General features: G+C 38.5%; 1 protein-coding gene across 3 annotated transcripts in view; it reads left to right on the top strand.

The window, feature by feature from the left end:
* Nucleotides 1–19,285, top strand: part of slc8a2b (solute carrier family 8 member 2b) — a 54,920-nt gene that overhangs the window by 16,720 nt on the left and 18,915 nt on the right. For 2 of the 3 annotated variants that reach the window (XM_026943589.3, XM_026943588.3), the window contains exons 2-7: nucleotides 11,304–11,726; nucleotides 12,219–12,356; nucleotides 13,538–13,765; nucleotides 14,187–14,528; nucleotides 15,331–15,783; nucleotides 15,878–16,254. In XM_026943589.3, coding sequence (XP_026799390.3) covers nucleotides 11,373–11,726; nucleotides 12,219–12,356; nucleotides 13,538–13,765; nucleotides 14,187–14,528; nucleotides 15,331–15,783; nucleotides 15,878–16,254 — 1,892 coding nt within the window. In that variant the 5' untranslated portion in view covers nucleotides 11,304–11,372. Of the gene's footprint in view, nucleotides 1–102; nucleotides 250–11,303; nucleotides 11,727–12,218; nucleotides 12,357–13,537; nucleotides 13,766–14,186; nucleotides 14,529–15,330; nucleotides 15,784–15,877; nucleotides 16,255–19,285 lie in introns of all 3 variants that reach the window. The other variant, XM_053239733.1, reaches the window with a different exon arrangement.

Raw genomic sequence — 19,285 nt, 5'->3', positions numbered from 1 at the left:
TCTCCCTGAAATTCATATACAGAATATTTTTGTGGTTTTTAAGAAATATGGTTTTGAAATGCGGTTACGTGGTTATGAATGTACATCTTTACATCTTCACAGGGTTTCCAGTTGCTGAGTTAAGTTGTTTTTGGCATGGCCCAGAGCAGGACATGGGAAATAAGGAATAAAACAAGACAGGGTGTGCTGTTATAGGAAAATAATCAACTTCATCTGTGGTGGTGTACAAACTCCTCTGCCCTGAAGACAGTAAGAAAAAAACCTTCTAACTTGTTGTTACAATGCACTGATGTTAGAGACTCCTTAAAGACTCTGTAAAGGCATTGGCTCTTACCCATTCGGTAAAAATTATATATATTAATAGTTATAATTATAATTTTAATAGTGTTCGGCCAATGAAATCCATCCTGACACCCTAAAGCTCCAGGTTTTGAGGCAGTGGAATCATTTTGGCAGCAGAACAGATTCGCTAATGCCAGTGTAGTTTATACTGCGGGAGATTAGAGCGAAAAGAAGCTGTGCAAACACTCACTCACGCCTACTGGAAGTGAATGAGGTTGTGTGTTTGTGTGTGTGTGTGTGTGTGTGTGTGTGTGTGTGTGTGTGTGTGCATGAGCTGTCAGAACTAATTTCACTGTTTGAATACTCTTGGAAATTTCATAATGTGTGCATATACAACCACCAGAAACAAGTCAAAGTCACAATCAAAGTCAAAACACTCAATCTTCTGGATGTAAAAGTTTAAAAGTCCTTCTACGACCCTCGTCACTTCATGTAGGAAAAAGGCTCTGAATAAATGCATGTGTTATAGCGTGATGTGTTCTCACTACATTTTTAATAATGTGTTACTTTTCCTTTTAAAAATGTAAGTATAGGATGTTGTCTGATCTTACATATAAATATTACAAATTTTTAAAAATGTAAGTAGCTAAATGGCTGTTACTTTTGACCCCGTATGGAGGGAAACCCTTCGGATTTCTCATTGTAAAGGGTGAAGGATTGGGAGGAAGTATAGTCACGATTATTTCTGAATGAACTGCAACTGCAAACTGCAATATCCTTACTAATATGCTAACGATGGGGAGTGTCTTATTTAACTGTCATAGCATTGAAACTTGAGGCAACATTACGGAATATTTTAATCAATCAAAGCATAATTAAAAGTATAAGGTGTGAAAAAGTATCAATGCATGATTAATTAAAGAAACGAGTTATAATTAAAGACATGATCCACTAAAACTGAAGGATAACTGAATGCTAATCAATGTATAAATGCATGTTTGTAATAAAATGTAATCCTTTGTGCTCACACCACCATTAAAATGAAGTCAGAGAGGGAAGCCCAGGATGAGGAAATAATGGGGGCGCGAGGCCAAGGTGTGACTTAAGGAAATATCGGGGAAAACCCGTCCTGATGAGATAAGAATTGTAAGAGTCTGTAGAAAGAATGTGCTGAGATTATGTTTTTCAGTTGTTCTGCAGACCAGCTGGGCTTCGTTGTTATTTGTTGTTTAGACAATAAAGTCTATTTTTTTGACATCAGGACCCCAAAACTCTCATACGTTTGCTAAATAGGTTCTACCACAACATCAAACAGCAGTAATCCATAATCAAAAAGTGAGGTGAAAAAGGTGAGGGTTAAAAAGTGTTGGGAAAGATAGAAAACAAGGCTTGGACCAAAAAGTGCATGGAAAGACTTTGCGACGAAGCAATGAAATAGCAGGCTATACATAGACAAACTAATTAAGAACTAACATAAAACAGGTGGACACAATAGGGCAACAAACCAGTCACAGGACAGGGTTGCAGACAGGACTAGAAGAGTAACAAACAACAAAAACATGAGCATTTGGGAACTATGACATGAAGTGGGTTATTTGTGACAGTCTGTAACTATATGAATACATGTGGTGCTTTATTAATGCCATGAAAGGCAGGAAATTCAGTAGTCATTTGTGCAAAATCAGGTAATGCAGCCAACAGAATAGATAAATGGAACAGCAAGAGCCTATATTATATGCAAGTATTACAGTTCGTATTAATTGATGCTTTCTAATCCCAATTAATAAAGCAGCACATTAAAGCACATTTGCCCCAAATGAAAAAAAAAAATCCATCCCAAGCAGAATGGATTTTCTGTTAATGATAAAGAGCCGGTAATGTCCGTGTCTGTATGAAGTCTTAGTTCTGTGTTTTAATACTGTTCAGATTATTAAACAGCCATTACAGAGTTTTTCTTCCAAGTGCTAAAACATGTTTTCTGAAATTATTTTCCATGTAAAGTCATTAGTTGCCATGGTGAGTGATGTCTTGTGATATTCTGCCTGGGAACATTTTCACACCTGGGAGACATTTGCATTTCTCACCTTTGTGATACACTGCTGAGAAAACGGGCTCACTTCTTTATCATTTCTAGCCTGTTTGCATTTATTTTTATTCTTTTATTAATACAAGGTAATAACCAACAGAGTGAATAAGTAAGCAAAAACATTTATCATAGCCATTACAAAACATTTAACACTTTTGGCTCATTTCTGTTGCCTGCCTTGACTGCGTGATGGTGTGTGCCAACGTAGCATCAACCTTCAGTTTCCGCTGCAGCTCTTGAGAATTGAACCAAAGCGATTGAGAGATACTGTAATTGCGTTCAGCTTGTGATGGCTTGAGTTAATTTTATAGTGTGCTTGTGTTTTCTGATTGAGAACATGGTTACGCTTGTGCAAAATTAGGGCATTTTTATGTAAAGTTTTGCAGAAAACTCTGAGACAATTGGAATGTGTGTGAAAACAGATGAACTTTTTTTTTTTTTTTTTTTTTTTTGAGAGCTGAATGAACGGTTTGGGAAAATCAGAAATCAGTTATAGCGTGTTAGCAATCGAGAAAAACTGTAATATCCACATTGGTCTTCCATTTTCATCTGACTTGAGATCTACAGCTGATTATTATTATCTAAATTGCATTTTGGATTAAAAAAAAAAAATCCAATTCCTTTGTATGTGTTAACGAATGAAAAAAATGGAGCTAAGGAGAAGATTCAAAGATTGAAATCGTCCTCAGTGGGTGGAAACTTGTAACTTGTAACTTCCTGTAAATAAAAACAGTGTATATAAAATAAGTTTTAAATGTGTTTTCCCTACAATTTTGAATGAACGATTAAATATATAGATGAAGTAGGTAAACCTACTACCATTTGAATGCATCAGTAACTCAAATGGAATAAATAAGCACCTAAAGACTACATATATAAATGATGACAGTATTAATCATTGATAACCCCACAGCAGGAAGGTAAGACTCATTTGTGCAAGACGCAAAAGCATGAAAGGCTGTTACATTTCACCATTCGGTCCCTTAATCTTGCGAGGAAATGCAAAACTGTCACAGGAGAACATTTTATGCATCCGTTTCAAAGTTTTTATACGAATGATTTCTCAACGTATCCCTTCAAGGTAATGGAGAAGAGAGGTTTTATCATGTAATAACATTTTAACCTGGCAAGTCAGTTCCTTATATGATTGTTGACATTGACGAGGACATGCTGTGATCTAGAAGGTGTCAGATTTCATCTTTATCAGCGACAGGACAAAGACAGATTGGTTGACACGGACACATTCGATTGCTCTAGTTTGCGTTAAGCATCGATATCAGACCCAAACAACCCGAACAACTTACGATTAATTCTATTGAGATACCCTGTTAATGACTTCTGGTTGTTTTGAAGGTTCAATAGAACATGGCTTGAAAGATGAAGGAACATAAACGGCGTTGCAAACTGTATTGTACTATGTAAAAGTAACACACAGCATTTTAATGAAGCACTATTAAGGATTGTATCCTTGGCTAGCCAGCACTAAACATGTCAATAAATAATCATTAATTAATAAATAATTAGGGAGGAGGCCATGGAAAGACTAAAACACACACTTGTCATACTCATCATCATGTATTTCAAACATGTGCTCTCCTGGAATCTGTCCCAGAATGCTTACTGCTATACTGTATATCAAAACGATATATTAAACGGCACATTTTAATGGGATGAAATGTACACGGGCCGTCATCAGATGCACTGTGGAAACACATGCTGTAGATAGGAACAGAGCGTTTGATGATATAGAGGGCAGGTGTTCGTTTCTGTGTCTTGGATCTATATCTGAAAGATCTATTGTACCTGCTATTGTATGACTTGTCCTCACTGTGTGCCATCTGCAACCTCCTGGTATGAAGCCAAGCTCATTTCCTCTAACACACACACACACACACACACACACACATAGACTGAGCAATTCATTTTCATCTTGAGGTTTTTATGGATTCCAATATTTTTAGATGAATTCTCACTCTTATTTTAGTTCTGTGCCACCTTTGGCACAGAATCGCTCCTCTTTCGCACCCTTTCTTATCTAACACAGAGAGCAGAAGAGTACTTGAAGAGGTTAGGAAACTGAAAAAAACTACATTCATCTGTAATGAATTTAGAAATATTCAGGCTGCAGAAGGTAAACATTTTTCCTCTGTAATCATGAAGAGTGCACTGAAGATAGAAAGTGCTAGAAAGTTCTTGAGAACATTATGAATATTATTGGATATACAGGTAAGCCGTCATGCTGAAATCACAGAATTTGAAGAAATGAGAAATGAAAATAGTGGTTGTTTTGAACAGATATTACTTTCCTTGATGCATTATTGCTTTCGGCGGGAGAAACTTTAAGAGATTTGATTTGGTGCTTTTTTCTACCATCATATAATCACACTTTACTGGGGAATGTAAGGAGATAATCATTAAAAACGGAAGTCTATTTAAATGAGTTTCCTTACTGTACAAGTGACTCAACATTGGCAGGTTTTAGGCATAGAGCTCTCACTGTAGTATTTCCTTTACTGAATAGAAAGTAACTTTCCATCCCCATGTTGGCCGGAAATGAGATGAGATTAAATTGGGCATGGCGTCCTTTACAGGAAACTGAGCTCTCTCATTACTGAACGTGCCCTTTTCAGAGCCCCGGAGCTAACGTGCTAACACATGTGTTAATGAGACATCACAGGGACATGCTGCTGTGACAACCAGCTGAGCCTAGAGCCTAGTGTTCACTGTTCAATTAATCAAAGCGCAATTTATTCAATGCTTGAGATGTCTGATACTAACAGCATATTGTGCTCCACGGTATACTGATCACAAGTCTGATCTATCCTTAAATCAAAACAGGTAAGAAGCACCTGCGACTCCTAAACATACCTTAGCCAAAAAAAAAAATCAGTCAGCAAAGTCTTCAAACAGAAAGCTTTAGACGAAAATGCATTGTTTAAGAGGCTAGTCGATCATTTTTGTGTGAATAATAAAGCTGTAATCGTGTCTCTTGTACTGTATTGTAACTATCGTGCTGCTTTTGCTGTCAGTAACATAATCTACTGTACGAGTTCGTTGCAATACTTTAATACTTTAAATGTGTTTTACAGTTTCACAATGTAGTCTCCTTCATATTGTGGAAAAATATGCACAGTAGTGACAATTTATACTGTAATATAACGTATAATGCCTTAATGTATAACTTCTGTGACTAGGCTGCAGTAAAACAAACACTGTTATTAAGTTTACTATAAAACTAGGCATCTTAAGAATTCAGCTGAAGTAGCAAAGTAACCTGGTATGACTAATTTTTTTTTTATTTCCTCCATTATTTTGTTACCTCACATTTTAATAAAAAGCATAGCTTCAACGATTTTAGCAAAACAAGGTAGTTGCAATACGTTTACATTGGAGATAAAGGCAAACGTATGTTATGTAATGTTATACTAGCTAGGTATATAATGCTCATTAGCCTGGTACTTTTAAATAGACAACCTGTAGCTTGCTTTCTTCTTCTTTGTGATGAGTTCTAAGACCCGTAATCTCAGCTCATGACCGAAGATTTAGTTTATGATGTGCATTTTTTTGTCTGCGACAGAAAAAAAAAAAAAATCAGGCCTAAAATCATACAGCATAAGTCGCCTTACTGTAAATTTATAAGGTAGTTTTTTTACAGTCTAAACTGTGTCCTTAATTATTACAGTTTTAATGAATATATCAACAGATAAATATTAGCTTTTGTTGTTCAGGTTTAGATTGCACAGGATTATACAGAAGCATGACTAAACCATGCACAATGCATTTAATGGAATGTTTCAATTAAAAAGAAAATAGCACAGAAACCCAAATGTGTTACAAATCCCTTCTGTGCCGGCTGTATTCCCAGAATTATAGCAGCATTTTGCAAGTATCTCTCTCCCTTCTCTCTCTCTCTCTCTCTCTCTCTCTCTCTCTCTCTCTCTCTCTCTTACGTGGACTGTAATGAGAGTTGATGCGTGTGTCTTGACCTTTTGCTCACTAAGTGAAGAAGAAGAGCAGGCGGTTGGCTGAAGAAAACAGGTCAGACATATAAAGATGTAATTCCCTGGTGATGTGCACACCATCTTGCATCTGGTGATGCCTTGACTGTGTGTGTGTGTGTGTGTGTGCGTGTGTGTGGGTGTTTGAGAGAGAGAGAGAGAGAGGGAGTTTACAAAATGAGTATAAATGTGATTGTTGTATTGTACATGAAAAAATAAAACCAGGAGTGTTTTTAACATCGTTCTACTGACAGCACACTGACAGTGTTGCTGTGAAGATGAAATATAAATGGATCCAATTTAGTCCTGACAATAGGACAAAGACACTTGTATACAATACAGCACTGCACATTATCCATGTACCTATTCTGTGTGCGTCTGGCTTTTGTACCATGTCACACCCTCCCTCCCTCTTGCTGACTGTGAATGAAACACAGTTGTGCTCTAGTACTCTGTGTATATGTGAAATTCCTTGCCTCCTAATAAGGCAGTGTGTTTCTGCAACTCCTGACAGTCACCATTTAAACCGAACCTCTCAACCCCCTTGCCATTTTCTTATTACTCTCATTCTTTTTTTAATTCCTGTTAACAAACTATGACTAGTTTCTCTTTTCTTCAATAATCCCATCATTCCAGTTTTATTCAATTGACATTGGCTGCCTATTAAGTTTCATACTGACTACAAAGTTTTGCTAATGACATATAATACTCTAAATGTTATAGCTCATGGATATCATACTGATCTTCTGAACCAGTGTAACTCATCTGGAGCACTTCGTTCAGCTGAGGCAGGTTTACTATCCACACCTAAAATCAATCGCAGCTCAGCTTATTATTTTTTCTTTTATCGCCCCAAAACTCTGGGAAAGTGCGCCAGAGGATAATAGGAATGCAACTTCTGTTAATCCAGATTAAAGACTTCATAGTTCTTGTCATTAAACATAGACATTAATGAACAAATCTGCAATAACTAACGAATTGATGTTAAAGCTATGAGAAATTACGAACGTTTTAACGTAATGAAACTAAGAATCTTTCATTGGCTGAGCTACAAGTGACCCTTGAGATGGACAGAAGGCCTGCGTTAGTTATCAGAGTGCCCAGGATGGGGTATAATGTTTCACAAGATCAGCAAAATACAACAGAGCTAAACCACTTAGGGCTTTAAATGTCCTAAGCAAGACTTTTAAATGGAGAATGTAATCAGCAGCCTGTGAAAACATTACCATGCAAAACAAGTTTTTCTCTGGAAGAAATTAAATTCTGAGATTTCAATACTTGTGACTTTTCCCCATAAGAGATTTGTGGCATCCGTGAATGCAATCTTAATTATTATTTGATTAATTGTGCAGCCCTTGGCTCATTTGTGACAATTTATCATGCACTAAATATTACATGCATTAACCAAGTCCAGTGTATGGCATATGAAAGTCCTATGTGAAATTCCACCACTGAGGGTGAGGAATTACATGCACACAAGTACACACTTCAGTTAGGGAAGCATGGACTCTGAAAAGGGACGGGTCTTTCACATGAGCAAAAACAGCAAGTGCTGTCCACTTAGCTTGTTCTCTCTAATAAATCTACCTTTAGCTGCAAAATTCACAGCACTGTTCAGGAAAATTGATTAATTTTGCACCAGCAGTGTGTTTGACTAAACCTGAACGTTACTTCAGGGAAGGCAATTATGTATACAAATTAGTATGACCAAAGTTCAAGTAATAAATTTCCTGAAGCTTGTTTCTGCCAAAAACTTGCCATTTACTGAATCTGATTAATGTGTAAGTTTATCCAAATTATGCCTTGGTGTCTCGAAACAATCAGAATGTTCTCAAGATGCTGATTTATTGTTGCTGTCGTAAAGTTGGTTCCATATTTGATAGTAGATATTCACCTTACCTTCATACCTCTGATGCTGACAGCATTCAGAAAGAGCCTGTGGAAAGGGTTTCATTCACTACATTAACAAAATGCTCACTTATGACAACATGATTTAGTTTTATGTTAAAATAATTTTTTTAATTTATTTTTTAGCCATGTCTCACTGCCTTTAATCACTGTTACACTGGAGTATCAGCTTCATTTTGACCTTTCTGAGTGTCACTTTAAGATCTGAACTTGCTATTGTAAACGTATAGCATATGCAAAAACACTAAAAACTAAAAACTAAACTACAAACTGTGGTTCTGGAAATGGAAATACGTCTCATGCAGATCCATTGGTTTGAACCAGTCCTAGGGTTGCGCAGCTTGAACTACATGTGGCACTATTAGCGTATGAAAACAGAGGGTACTCTGAGACCCATCCAACCCTCTTAAATCTAGAATTGGCCAAAAACTGTTGTTCTTGGTTCAAATCAAGGTTTAAATCCACCAGCAGAGCATACCATTCAACGCAGGGGATGTCCAAATCAGGCACTGTGTCCTTAAGATGGTCAATACCGAGGCACAACTATTGTGCACCATATTGAAAGGGAAAAACATTTAACCACACTAGTGGCACACAGCCACAGGCCTGCTAGGTGACTAGACAAGGAAAAAATTGGTTCAAAGCTAATGGACACTATAGAAAAAAGTGCTCATAATGTTTTAAAAATCCACTCACCGAAGTAGAAGAGGATGAGAGGAGCCTACGCCCCAGCTTTGCTATACAGGATACCTGTGACTTCAACCACAGTCACAAGCTGCCAAGCGATAGCTCCATATTATGTACATACATATGGTCCATGCGTATAAGGCAGAATTTATTGCGAATAATGTGCCATAGGACATTTTGCAACCTTACTGGTACATCTCTTACAGATGATTCTTACTGCCAGTGGTGGTTAGGAAGAGCAAATGATCAGATTGTGCATGCAGATTAGTTATTGTTATTTGGTATCTTATTAAATTATTCTGTTTTCTCATTTGGACTAAATCCATTACATTGTGCACAGAAACATTCAGTGTAAAGAGAGTATGGTCCTAGACACTGCTCTGTTTGTGTTGCTTACGCTCTCAGGAAGCGAACATCAGTTCATTTATTTCTTATAAGGTTTATCTTTATTTCCTCCCCAATATAATTTGACACACAAAAAAACATATTAACCGATCAAGTGGATGCAGATGTCTCTCAGACAATCGACGGTGCTTGTAGCTCTCCAGCTTGGTGGAATGAATGAATCTAAAATGTGCCTAAAAGCGAGACAGGTGATGGATGACATGATTACTGGAGCTAAAATGGCTTCTGGCTGTGCTCTAATAAGAGTGATTTCTTAACTGGAGGACAATCTGAAAACATGGCTATGAAACCCAACCATCTTAATTACACATGAGGGCTAGGTTGGTGATGGATGGATGGAATAAGAAAAGGACAGAGCTGGAAGGAATGTGAGATAAACCTGTGGTTTAGTATGTTTTATATTTATAGATATTTTAGATATGATTGACGCGACAAACATCTGTGACAGATATTATTAGAAATTATTAGAAATAATTAAAAAGCCCCAAGAAACATTTAGTTCTGCCCACTTAGATTTTAAGATATTTTGCAGAATAAGTGAAACCTCTTAGGCTTTGCACACAATATGGAAGCAGCCTGCCAACAGTGGTGTTGTGCTTGGTTTACTCGAAAAAAAACCCAGGAAAGAATCATTCTCAGGACAAGTTCCTGTGTATTTGTGCAAAGGTTGTCACATGGTCATCCACAGGGGGTGGGATTAATTTCAAATAACTGCTTTTGAGAATCTGATTTGAGCTGAAACTTGGTCTACTGCATCTTTGCAATAACCTGTAAGTAGGTTTCTGATGATTGTTTAAGAATATGGTCCCATCAGCCAGTCAGCTCTCAGCAGGAACTTGGCATGGACAGACTTGAGGTATGATCATGAAGCTTTAAATGGTATGTCTAAATATCAACCCTCTAGTACCATGTGCAACCTATATCCTAGGTTTTCTGGCATACCTTCACAAAATTGGTGTCCTAGTTGGGTGAGCTTGCTTTACTCAAACAGATGTAACTCATGATTGGTTGCATGGACTTGCACAAGGGTTAAATTCAAATAACTCTCCCCCCAGATTTCTCTTTAATTTAGTCTTAGCCAATTCCTACCCACCCACCAGTTAGGTCTCCCATATCATATGATAGCTACCAGCCCAGGTGGGTGTTTCTTTTGAGACTCACTCAGAGGACACTGCTATCCACCCCCTTCTGCATGCATGAGCTTATAGATGCCCATGAATTGCTACTGTCATTGTGATTGATGGGGGAGACAGTGCACCTACCCAGAGAGCAGGGCTAATTTTACTCTCGTGGACTCCTGGCCACAGATTGCAGTGGTGCTTGGACCCCACAGATGGCAGTGGTGCTTGGACCCCACAGATTGCAGTGGTGCTTGGACCCCACAGATTGCAGTGGTGGTTGGACCCCACAGATGGCAGTGGCACAGATGGCAGTGGTGCTTGGACCCCACAGATTGCTGCTTGCTTCTGTGAACAACCCTGCAAGATAGTGTTTCTCTATCAGAAATTAGAACACTTTATTATTCAGAGAACCCTTAAAGAACCTTTGAAGAATACCTTCATGGGTTACTTGCTATGAAATCCGGCGTAAAAACTGTGCCAAATCAAATATGCGGACCAATGGTCAGCTGCGGTGACCTTTAACGGGAGCAGCTGAAAGATGAACACAATTCAGTTGTCTTTACCTTTATATTTCATTATTTTGTCATATTTCATAGCCACAAGCTCTTCCCACTATAGTGGCGTATGTGTGGTGTGCATACTGAATGAATTCATTGTTAAATAATGAGATTATATACATTGTATGCCATATAAGTCCTTTGTTGGATGAACTGTTACTATAGAAATGATAATGTATTAGAATGAGCACATTAATATAAACTTGTGTTACTAATTCTGACTGTCGTCTTCTCTATGTGTTACTCTCTCTTTCTTCAGGTGGGCTGCTTCCTCTCCTTTCTTTGTCTCCGTTTCACAACACGTCACTGCCGCCTAAGGATAGAAGCTATGGCACCATCTTCCCTCAGCTCTGTTGTTTTCCTCCTATCCTTGTGCCTCCTCCTTTCCCTCCTTCCATCCTGCACTCCAGAGTCTCAAAGAGAGGAAGAGCTGAACATTACTCCCACAGTGCAGGAATCATACGATAATTTGTTGTCCACTAATGCCAGTTCGAAGCGCTGTGGTGAGGTGGTGGAGTGTAAACCTGGTATCATCCTGCCTGTGTGGAAGCCTAACAACCCTGGACTCGGAGACAAGATTGCCCGTGCCGTTGTCTATTTCGTCTCTCTGATGTACATGTTCCTGGGTGTGTCAATCATCGCAGATCGCTTTATGGCGTCCATTGAGGTTATTACATCACAGGTAAGACAATTAAATGATTGTTAGGCAGTTTATCCAATTCCATTCATTCTGAAAACCAAAAAAACATATCTGGGGGACACGTGATAGTGGGATTATAACTCATTACTGGAGTAACAGGAGCTTGGGATCAAATCCTGGATCCTGGAGCAGTGAGGCAACAAGACTATTACAGTGCTATCAGGTAGAGATCCGAGACCCGAGACCCAAGGCAACTAATACCAAACCCGACCTGCTTGGGTCTCGGGTCAGACCGCGGGTTTTCGGATCCAAGTGGACCCATGAAGACCTCTACTATCAGGACCTGTAAAGTATTACACTTTCAAGTTTCAAGTTTGTTTCAAGTTGGTGTCCATCCAGAGTGCCGGGATTGGCTCCAGGTCCATCACCTTTTGGCCATGCCTTCATTTTCCAACTTGCATTTCACTGCATCCTTCATTCTTCTTCTTCTTACCATTTTACCCAAACTGTAGTAACACCAGCTTTGTTCTTCAGGAGAAAGAAGTTACGATCACTATGCCCAGTGGAGAGACGACGGTGGCTACTGTACGCATCTGGAATGAGACCGTGTCCAACTTAACACTAATGGCACTGGGCTCCTCCGCTCCTGAGATCTTACTGTCTGTCATCGAAGTGAGTTATCAGTTGATGTCCATCTCTATTTGTCTGTTACTAGGTGTTTTCATGAAACATTATTCAAACAAGTAATGGACAGTTGTTACTGCTTTAATGGTAATAACTTGCAATTGTCATACTCAAATTTGTATCTGCAGGAACCAGCCAAACACTTTTTAGTCTGCAAACTAAAAAAAGCATTCTTTTATAACTTTTAATAAAATAAAAGGGCATTCTTTTAGCTCTCTGAAGTTCTGTTTTGCAGCATTATTACACATATTTTAATTCATTTACTCAGCTATCCTAAAACATCGGGCCGTGTTCAGACATCGACTTAAGTCCGCAAGTTATATCAATAATTGTGTGGAGAAATTTGTGTATATTCAGAGACCTAAGTTGAATTTCTGGGCTCCCCATTTATATTATGCAAATCATTTTTGTGTAGTGCACGCCTCCAAGGTTGCCAGATTTTTCTCTGGGTTTTCAAATAGTGACTAGTGCCTGCCTTTAAAAACAAGCACTTGGCCTTTAACCTGAAAAAAAAAAAAATCAGGGATAGAAAATACAGACTAAAGAAGGAAATAGTGTTTTTTTTTTTTGCTGTAAAATGTAGTATGATATAAAATAAAAGCATGACACAGTTTAAAAATGAATAGATTAAAAAAAAGATATGTGAATATAACAATGAAGCCACAACATACTAAACTGAGGTAATGAAATTGTAGTGTCTGTGTGAGCTACACTATATTTTTTTTATCATGCTTTTAATTCACCAGTTTGTTTCATCAAATTAATAAGATAATGCTAATGTTTAGGTTAATTTGATACAGTCTGCTTTAAGGAAAATGTGCCAATGGTGTGAAGGATAAGCTTACCAAGCACTCATCTGCTATGCTTGTAGCTCAGCTAACTATTAATTAATGAATAGTGTTATATTTATGTATTTAATATTCGCCTCGAATGACATTCCATAGTTATTTGAGCCCAGAACATAAATTTCAGCTCAATTTCAGTATTAAATCCTCACCATGTGTGCATCTCAACCCTGAATACGGCACCTCGTTTGTATCTTTTCTTAGAGATCCAATACAGAGTTGTCTCAGAAAATACCACGTTTAGCAGATGATTCATTGTTGCCACGCTCTTCTAATAACACATAAAATACGACGTGTGTGTGCGTACGTTTGTACGTGCCCTAGGTTTGCGGGCACGGCTTTGAATCAGGTGACCTCGGTCCCGGCACGATCGTCGGCAGCGCCGCCTTCAACATGTTTGTGATCATTGGTATCTGTGTGTGGGTGATCCCTGATGGAGAGGTGAGGAAGATCAAACATCTGAGAGTCTTCTTCATCACCGCCTTCTGGAGCATCTTTGCATACATATGGCTTTACCTTACACTCGCCATCATCTCACCTGGAATTGTCGAGGTATGTAGAAGTGAGAAAGAGTGTGTTCTTGGGTGTGTTCAGAGTGCAGGAAGAAAACAGACAGAGGAAAGAACTTGACAGAATGTACAGAATCCGAATGCCCAGAATCAAGATGTATAGAATCAGACGGCATAGACTCAGCATGTATAGAATCATAATATATAGAATCAGAATGTATAGAATTGAGATGTATAGAAAGAGAAGATGCCTAGAACCAGAATGTACACTATAGCATCATAATATATAGATGTATAGAATCAGGACGTATATAATCAGAAGGCCTAGAAGTAGAGTATCTAGAATCAAAATGTATGGAACCAGAATTAATTAATTAGCTGCATTAATAATTATATGAAAGGAAAATCCTCACAAGGATAGTAAGTGTGTGTGTGTGTGTGTGTGTGTGTGTTTGATATGTTAGGTTTGGGAGGCCCTGGCCACTCTGTCCCTCTTCCCAGTTTGTGTAATTTTGGCCTGGATCGCTGATCGCCGTCTCCTCTTCTACAAATATATGTCTAAGCGTTATCGTGCTGACAAGAGGACGGGGGTTGTCGTGGAGACAGAAGGGGAAATATCCCCTAAAGGAGGGGATATGATCTTGCGTGGGAAGTTTCCACCAAGTGCGTCAGCCGGAATTATTACCCTGGAACACTGCCAGGATGGGCCTAATAACAGCGCAGGCACCATGGCAACCCTGCTAAAGTCCAGCAGCGCCACCATTAACATGGAAAGTACAAAAGAACTGGATGAGAGCCGCAAAGAGGTGAGAGGAAACGCATCATCTTGCTTACACACACACACACACACACACACACACACACACACACACACACGCACACAGAACCATTCCACATTTTTAGGTGAGTTTGATACTTTAACTTGGAGTGACATCTTAAATGTTAGAAGTTAGAAGATGGAAAGAGAAGGAGAACATGAACCTAAAGGTGACATTTCATCTTTTTTTATAAAATTACACACATTTTATGACCTTAAGTTTTTCTCTCATTCATCCTTAACCCAGATAGAAGCTTATAATAGTAACGTCACAATTTCTCTCTAAATTACTGAAATAATTCTGAAATAATAAAAGACGCATTTCAGTTACTTCATTGTAATTTTCATTGCTAAGCCTAGCCAGCTAGCTAAAATAAAAAAAGAGTTTTTAAACAATATTGATGAACAGGGTTTGTGCAGAGATTTGGTCTAAATTTACATTTCTATAGTGTGAATTGTGCTTAAATTAGTTTATTTAGAAAAAAACTTTTGATTGTTTTTGGCAACAAATTCGTCTTTAAGTGTTCTTGTTCATATACTTGGTAGAAGTTAACCGAATAAATGAATGAAAACAAAAATTGTGTTCAAGGTAGTCTAAATTTATTGGGTTTATGTGTTTTATATCTTTATTTAAACTGATTTAAGTTCAAGATCAGAATTGGACGTAACTCTGTTTAGCATGCAAATTTGTTGTACGTCATTCCACGTGTTCAAATCTTCGGTCATTTCTATGCACTTTTGTTGAATAAGTGCCAAAACGGATCTTTCCCCACCTTGTTCTCTCTCTTTAGGTTATTCGTATACTGAAGGACCTGAAGCAGAAGTATCCCAAAAAAGACCTGGATCAGCTAATGGAGCTCGCAAACTATTACGCCCTGCTGCACCAGCAGAAGAGCCGCGCCTTCTACCGCGTCCAGGCCACACGCATGATGATAGGAGCGGGCAACGTGCTGAAGAAGCACGCGGCCGATCACGCACGCCGGACAGCCGCGAAAGATGTCGATGTATCCGAGCACGACGACTACGCCACATGCAGCCGCATCGCATTCGAGAGCAGCCACAGTCAGTGCATGGAGAACTGCGGCACGCTGAACTTAGCTGTGGTGTGCCAGGGGGGAACCGGCGAGAACACCTTTTACGTGGACTACCGCACGGAGGATGGCACAGCCAACGCAGGTTCGGATTATGAGTACAGCGAGGGGACGCTGGTGTTTAAGCCGGGAGAGACCAGGAAAGAGATAAAGGTGAGAGATAAAAATTTAAATAAAAAGAGTTTTTCAAAAGATTTCCATCAGCCCGAATTCTGAGTTCATGTACTCACTATGTCCATGCTTTCAGATAGGAATAATAGATGATGATATCTTTGAGGAGGACGAGCACTTCTTCGTGCGTCTGCTAAACCTGCGAGTCGGCGACGCAGAAGGCATGTTCGAAAGTGACGAGGCCGGCCAGGCGCCCAAGGGCCGGTTAGCGGAGCCGCTGGTCACCACTGTGACCATTCTCGATGACGACCACGCAGGCATCTTCACGTTTAGCGAGCACATTTTGCGTGTGAGCGAGAGTGTTGGCACCATGGAGGTGACGGTGGTGAGGAACTCAGGTGCCCGTGGAACTGTGATCCTGCCCTACCACACAGAGCCGGGAACAGCCCAGGGAGGAGGCGTCGACTACGAAGATGCATGCGGAGAGCTGGAGTTCACCAACGACCAGACCACGTGAGTGTGACAGAAAACGCAGCAATGAAACCAAAAAAACACAACAGCAAAATCAAAAACACAACAATGAAACCAAAAAACACAACAGCAAAATCAAAAACACAACAATGAAACCAAAAAACACAACAGCAGAATCAAAAACACAACAGCAAATTCAGAAACACAACAGCAATTCAAAAACACAACAATAAAACTAAAAACACAACAGCAAATCAAAAACACAACAGCAAATCAAAAACACAACAGCAAATTCAGAAACACAACAGCAAATCAAAAACACAACAGCAAATTCAGAAACACAACAGCAAATGAAAAACACAACAATAAAACTAAAAACACAACAGCAAATTCAGAAACACAACAGCAAATGAAAAACACAACAGCAAATGAAAAACACAACAATAAAACTAAAAACACAACAGCAAATTCATAAACACAACAGCAAAATCAAAAACACAACAGCAAATTCAGAAACACAACAGCAATTCAAAAACACAACAATAAAACTAAAAACACAACAGCAAATTCAGAAACACAACAGCAAATTCATAAACACAACAATAAAACTAAAAACACAACAGCAAATCAAAAACACAACAATAAAACTAAAAACACAACAGCAAATCAAAAACACAACAGCAAATCAAAAACACAACAATAAAACTAAAAACACAACAGCAAATCAAAAACACAACAGCAAATTCAGAAACACAACAGCAAATGAAAAACACAACAGCAAATCAAAAACACAACAATAAAACTAAAAACACAACAGCAAATCAAAAACACAACAGCAAATTCAGAAACACAACAGCAAATTTAGGAACACAACAGCAAAACTAAAAACACAACAACAAATCAAAAACACAACAGCAAATTCAGAAACACAACAGCAAATTTAGGAACACAACAGTAAAACTTAAAACAGAACAGAAAAAGCTAAAATACAAAAGCAACATCAAAAACACAACAATAAAACAGAAAACACAACAAATCAAACACACAACAGGAAAATAAAACACATCAGAAAATTTAGAAACACAACAGCAAAACCAAAAACATGACAGCAAATCAAAAAAAGGTTTTGCTGCTGTATTTTGATGACTGTTGTGTTTTTGGTTATTGCTGTGTTTTTAGTTTTGCTGGAGCAGTTTCGGTTTGTTAATGTGTCGCTTGCTTATGAGCCGCTGTATTTATCAGCTACAACAAGTATGCGTGTGTGGGAGGCATTAAGACGTGATTATGTGTATAACAGCTCATGACTGTTCCTTATATAGTGCAGATTTAATTAGTTGGTGACCAAAACACACTTTAAAAAAAAATTCTGTTACACTCCAACTCTGACTTGAGCCTTCTGGGTGACCCAGAAATCTGGATGTAGGTTTAGATGAGCAAGCCAGAGGCGACAGTGCTGAGGAAGAATAGTGCTTAGGGCTTGTAAATCATTACAGTGTACAGCTGTACAGAAGAAAGACAAACAACACAAAGTTAGTTGAAAGTACTGGGCTGATCATATTGTGAATAACCTTGAGGATGAGCACAGGACAGTCTTTATGATTACAGCAGTTAATTAATGTGCAACTGTAATATATACAAATGAGAGTATGCTCGGAAGCAGGAAGATTGAGCATAAATTGTGTTTTAGAAGTGTTTAGAGCAGGGCTATTACACTTACACTCCTGGGCAAAAAAATGGGCCAAGCCCAAAATGGAAATATGAAGCTTTTAATGGTTTTAAGAGCAAGTGATTGGTGAGAAAATGAGCAGGAATGAAGCAGACGCACTCCTGAGAGCTCCTGTGCCTCCATTCACTGGTTTCCTTTCGCTGTTTGGGGAAAAGCTAGAAACAGAGAAATTCACTTCTATAGTCTTCTTGTACGCAAAATCATGATAATGATTAAAATATTTGATGTAAAATTCAAGCTAACACATGTCTGGGTGTACAAACTTTTCCATAAATATATTCTGGGATTTTTTTTTGTTAAAAGATTAGTGATTATTTGGTTTTCTGCTGCACCTGATGCAGCTCATCAAGAGCCACAAGACTTAAACATTTAAAGAAATCAAAGGGAAAAGCTCCCAAACTGAGCTCCTTTATCTCTCTGTTTCATTCCTGATCATTTCCTGATCAGTGATTTGTTGTTAAGATCATTAAAAGATTAATATTTTGCCATTTTGGGCTTGGCCCATTTTTTTTTTTGCCCAAGAGTCCAATATCAAGTGGGCCAAACAAACAAAAAAAATCAGTTTAAGACCAAAAACACTAACAAGTCATTTTAAATGTGTTCATTTATCAGCATTTATCTGAACGGTACATTTGGAAAAAAACACAAATGCAATGAACATATGTTATATCATCTATGAAACAGATGAACACACTGCAAGAAAACAAACGCTCCAAATTATCGTTTTACTATACAACGTCTTGCATAAGTATTCACCCCCGTTTAATTTTTCCCCCCAACAGTTTTGTTCTGTTAAATCCTAGAACTGAAATGAACTTAATAGGGATTATATGTAAAATTTGTACCTTGCATTAGCACCTTTTGTCAGTTGCTGAGTTTATGGCCCTGAGTTTATTGCTCGTCTGTTTTGCCCCCTAATGAAACAACCGAGCCTAGTCCACACACCCCCACATACCCCACCCCGTCTTTCAATTTAATTACAGTCCACAAGATGTTTTTAATTTAGACTATAAATTCATTTGGTGGATCAGATTAGAACATAGACACATTTATCTGTCTGTGTGCTTGATTGACACCCTGTGGTTTACAGGGTTACGTTATGTGAGATGATATACGACGACAGGAAATGAGTCACAGGTGCAGAAGTTCCGGGCGAAGAAGCAGGAATAAAGCATTAGGATCAATCAGGCAGGTTCGGGGATGGGGATGGGGAGAGGAGCCTTGCAGGAGAAGTAGTTCCTGATCTGGCGTTTTCATCACATCTGGCAGCAGGAGTGCACATACAGCTTTACAGACACGGAGACGGAACAGATTAGATCGAATCAGGTTTATACGCTTCTGCTCTAA

This window comes from Pangasianodon hypophthalmus, chromosome 14, assembly GCF_027358585.1.
Source record: "Pangasianodon hypophthalmus isolate fPanHyp1 chromosome 14, fPanHyp1.pri, whole genome shotgun sequence".
NCBI lineage: Eukaryota > Metazoa > Chordata > Actinopteri > Siluriformes > Pangasiidae > Pangasianodon > Pangasianodon hypophthalmus.
Note: the sequence above shows the minus strand (reverse complement) of the source record. Positions and strands in the feature narration are given on the sequence as shown.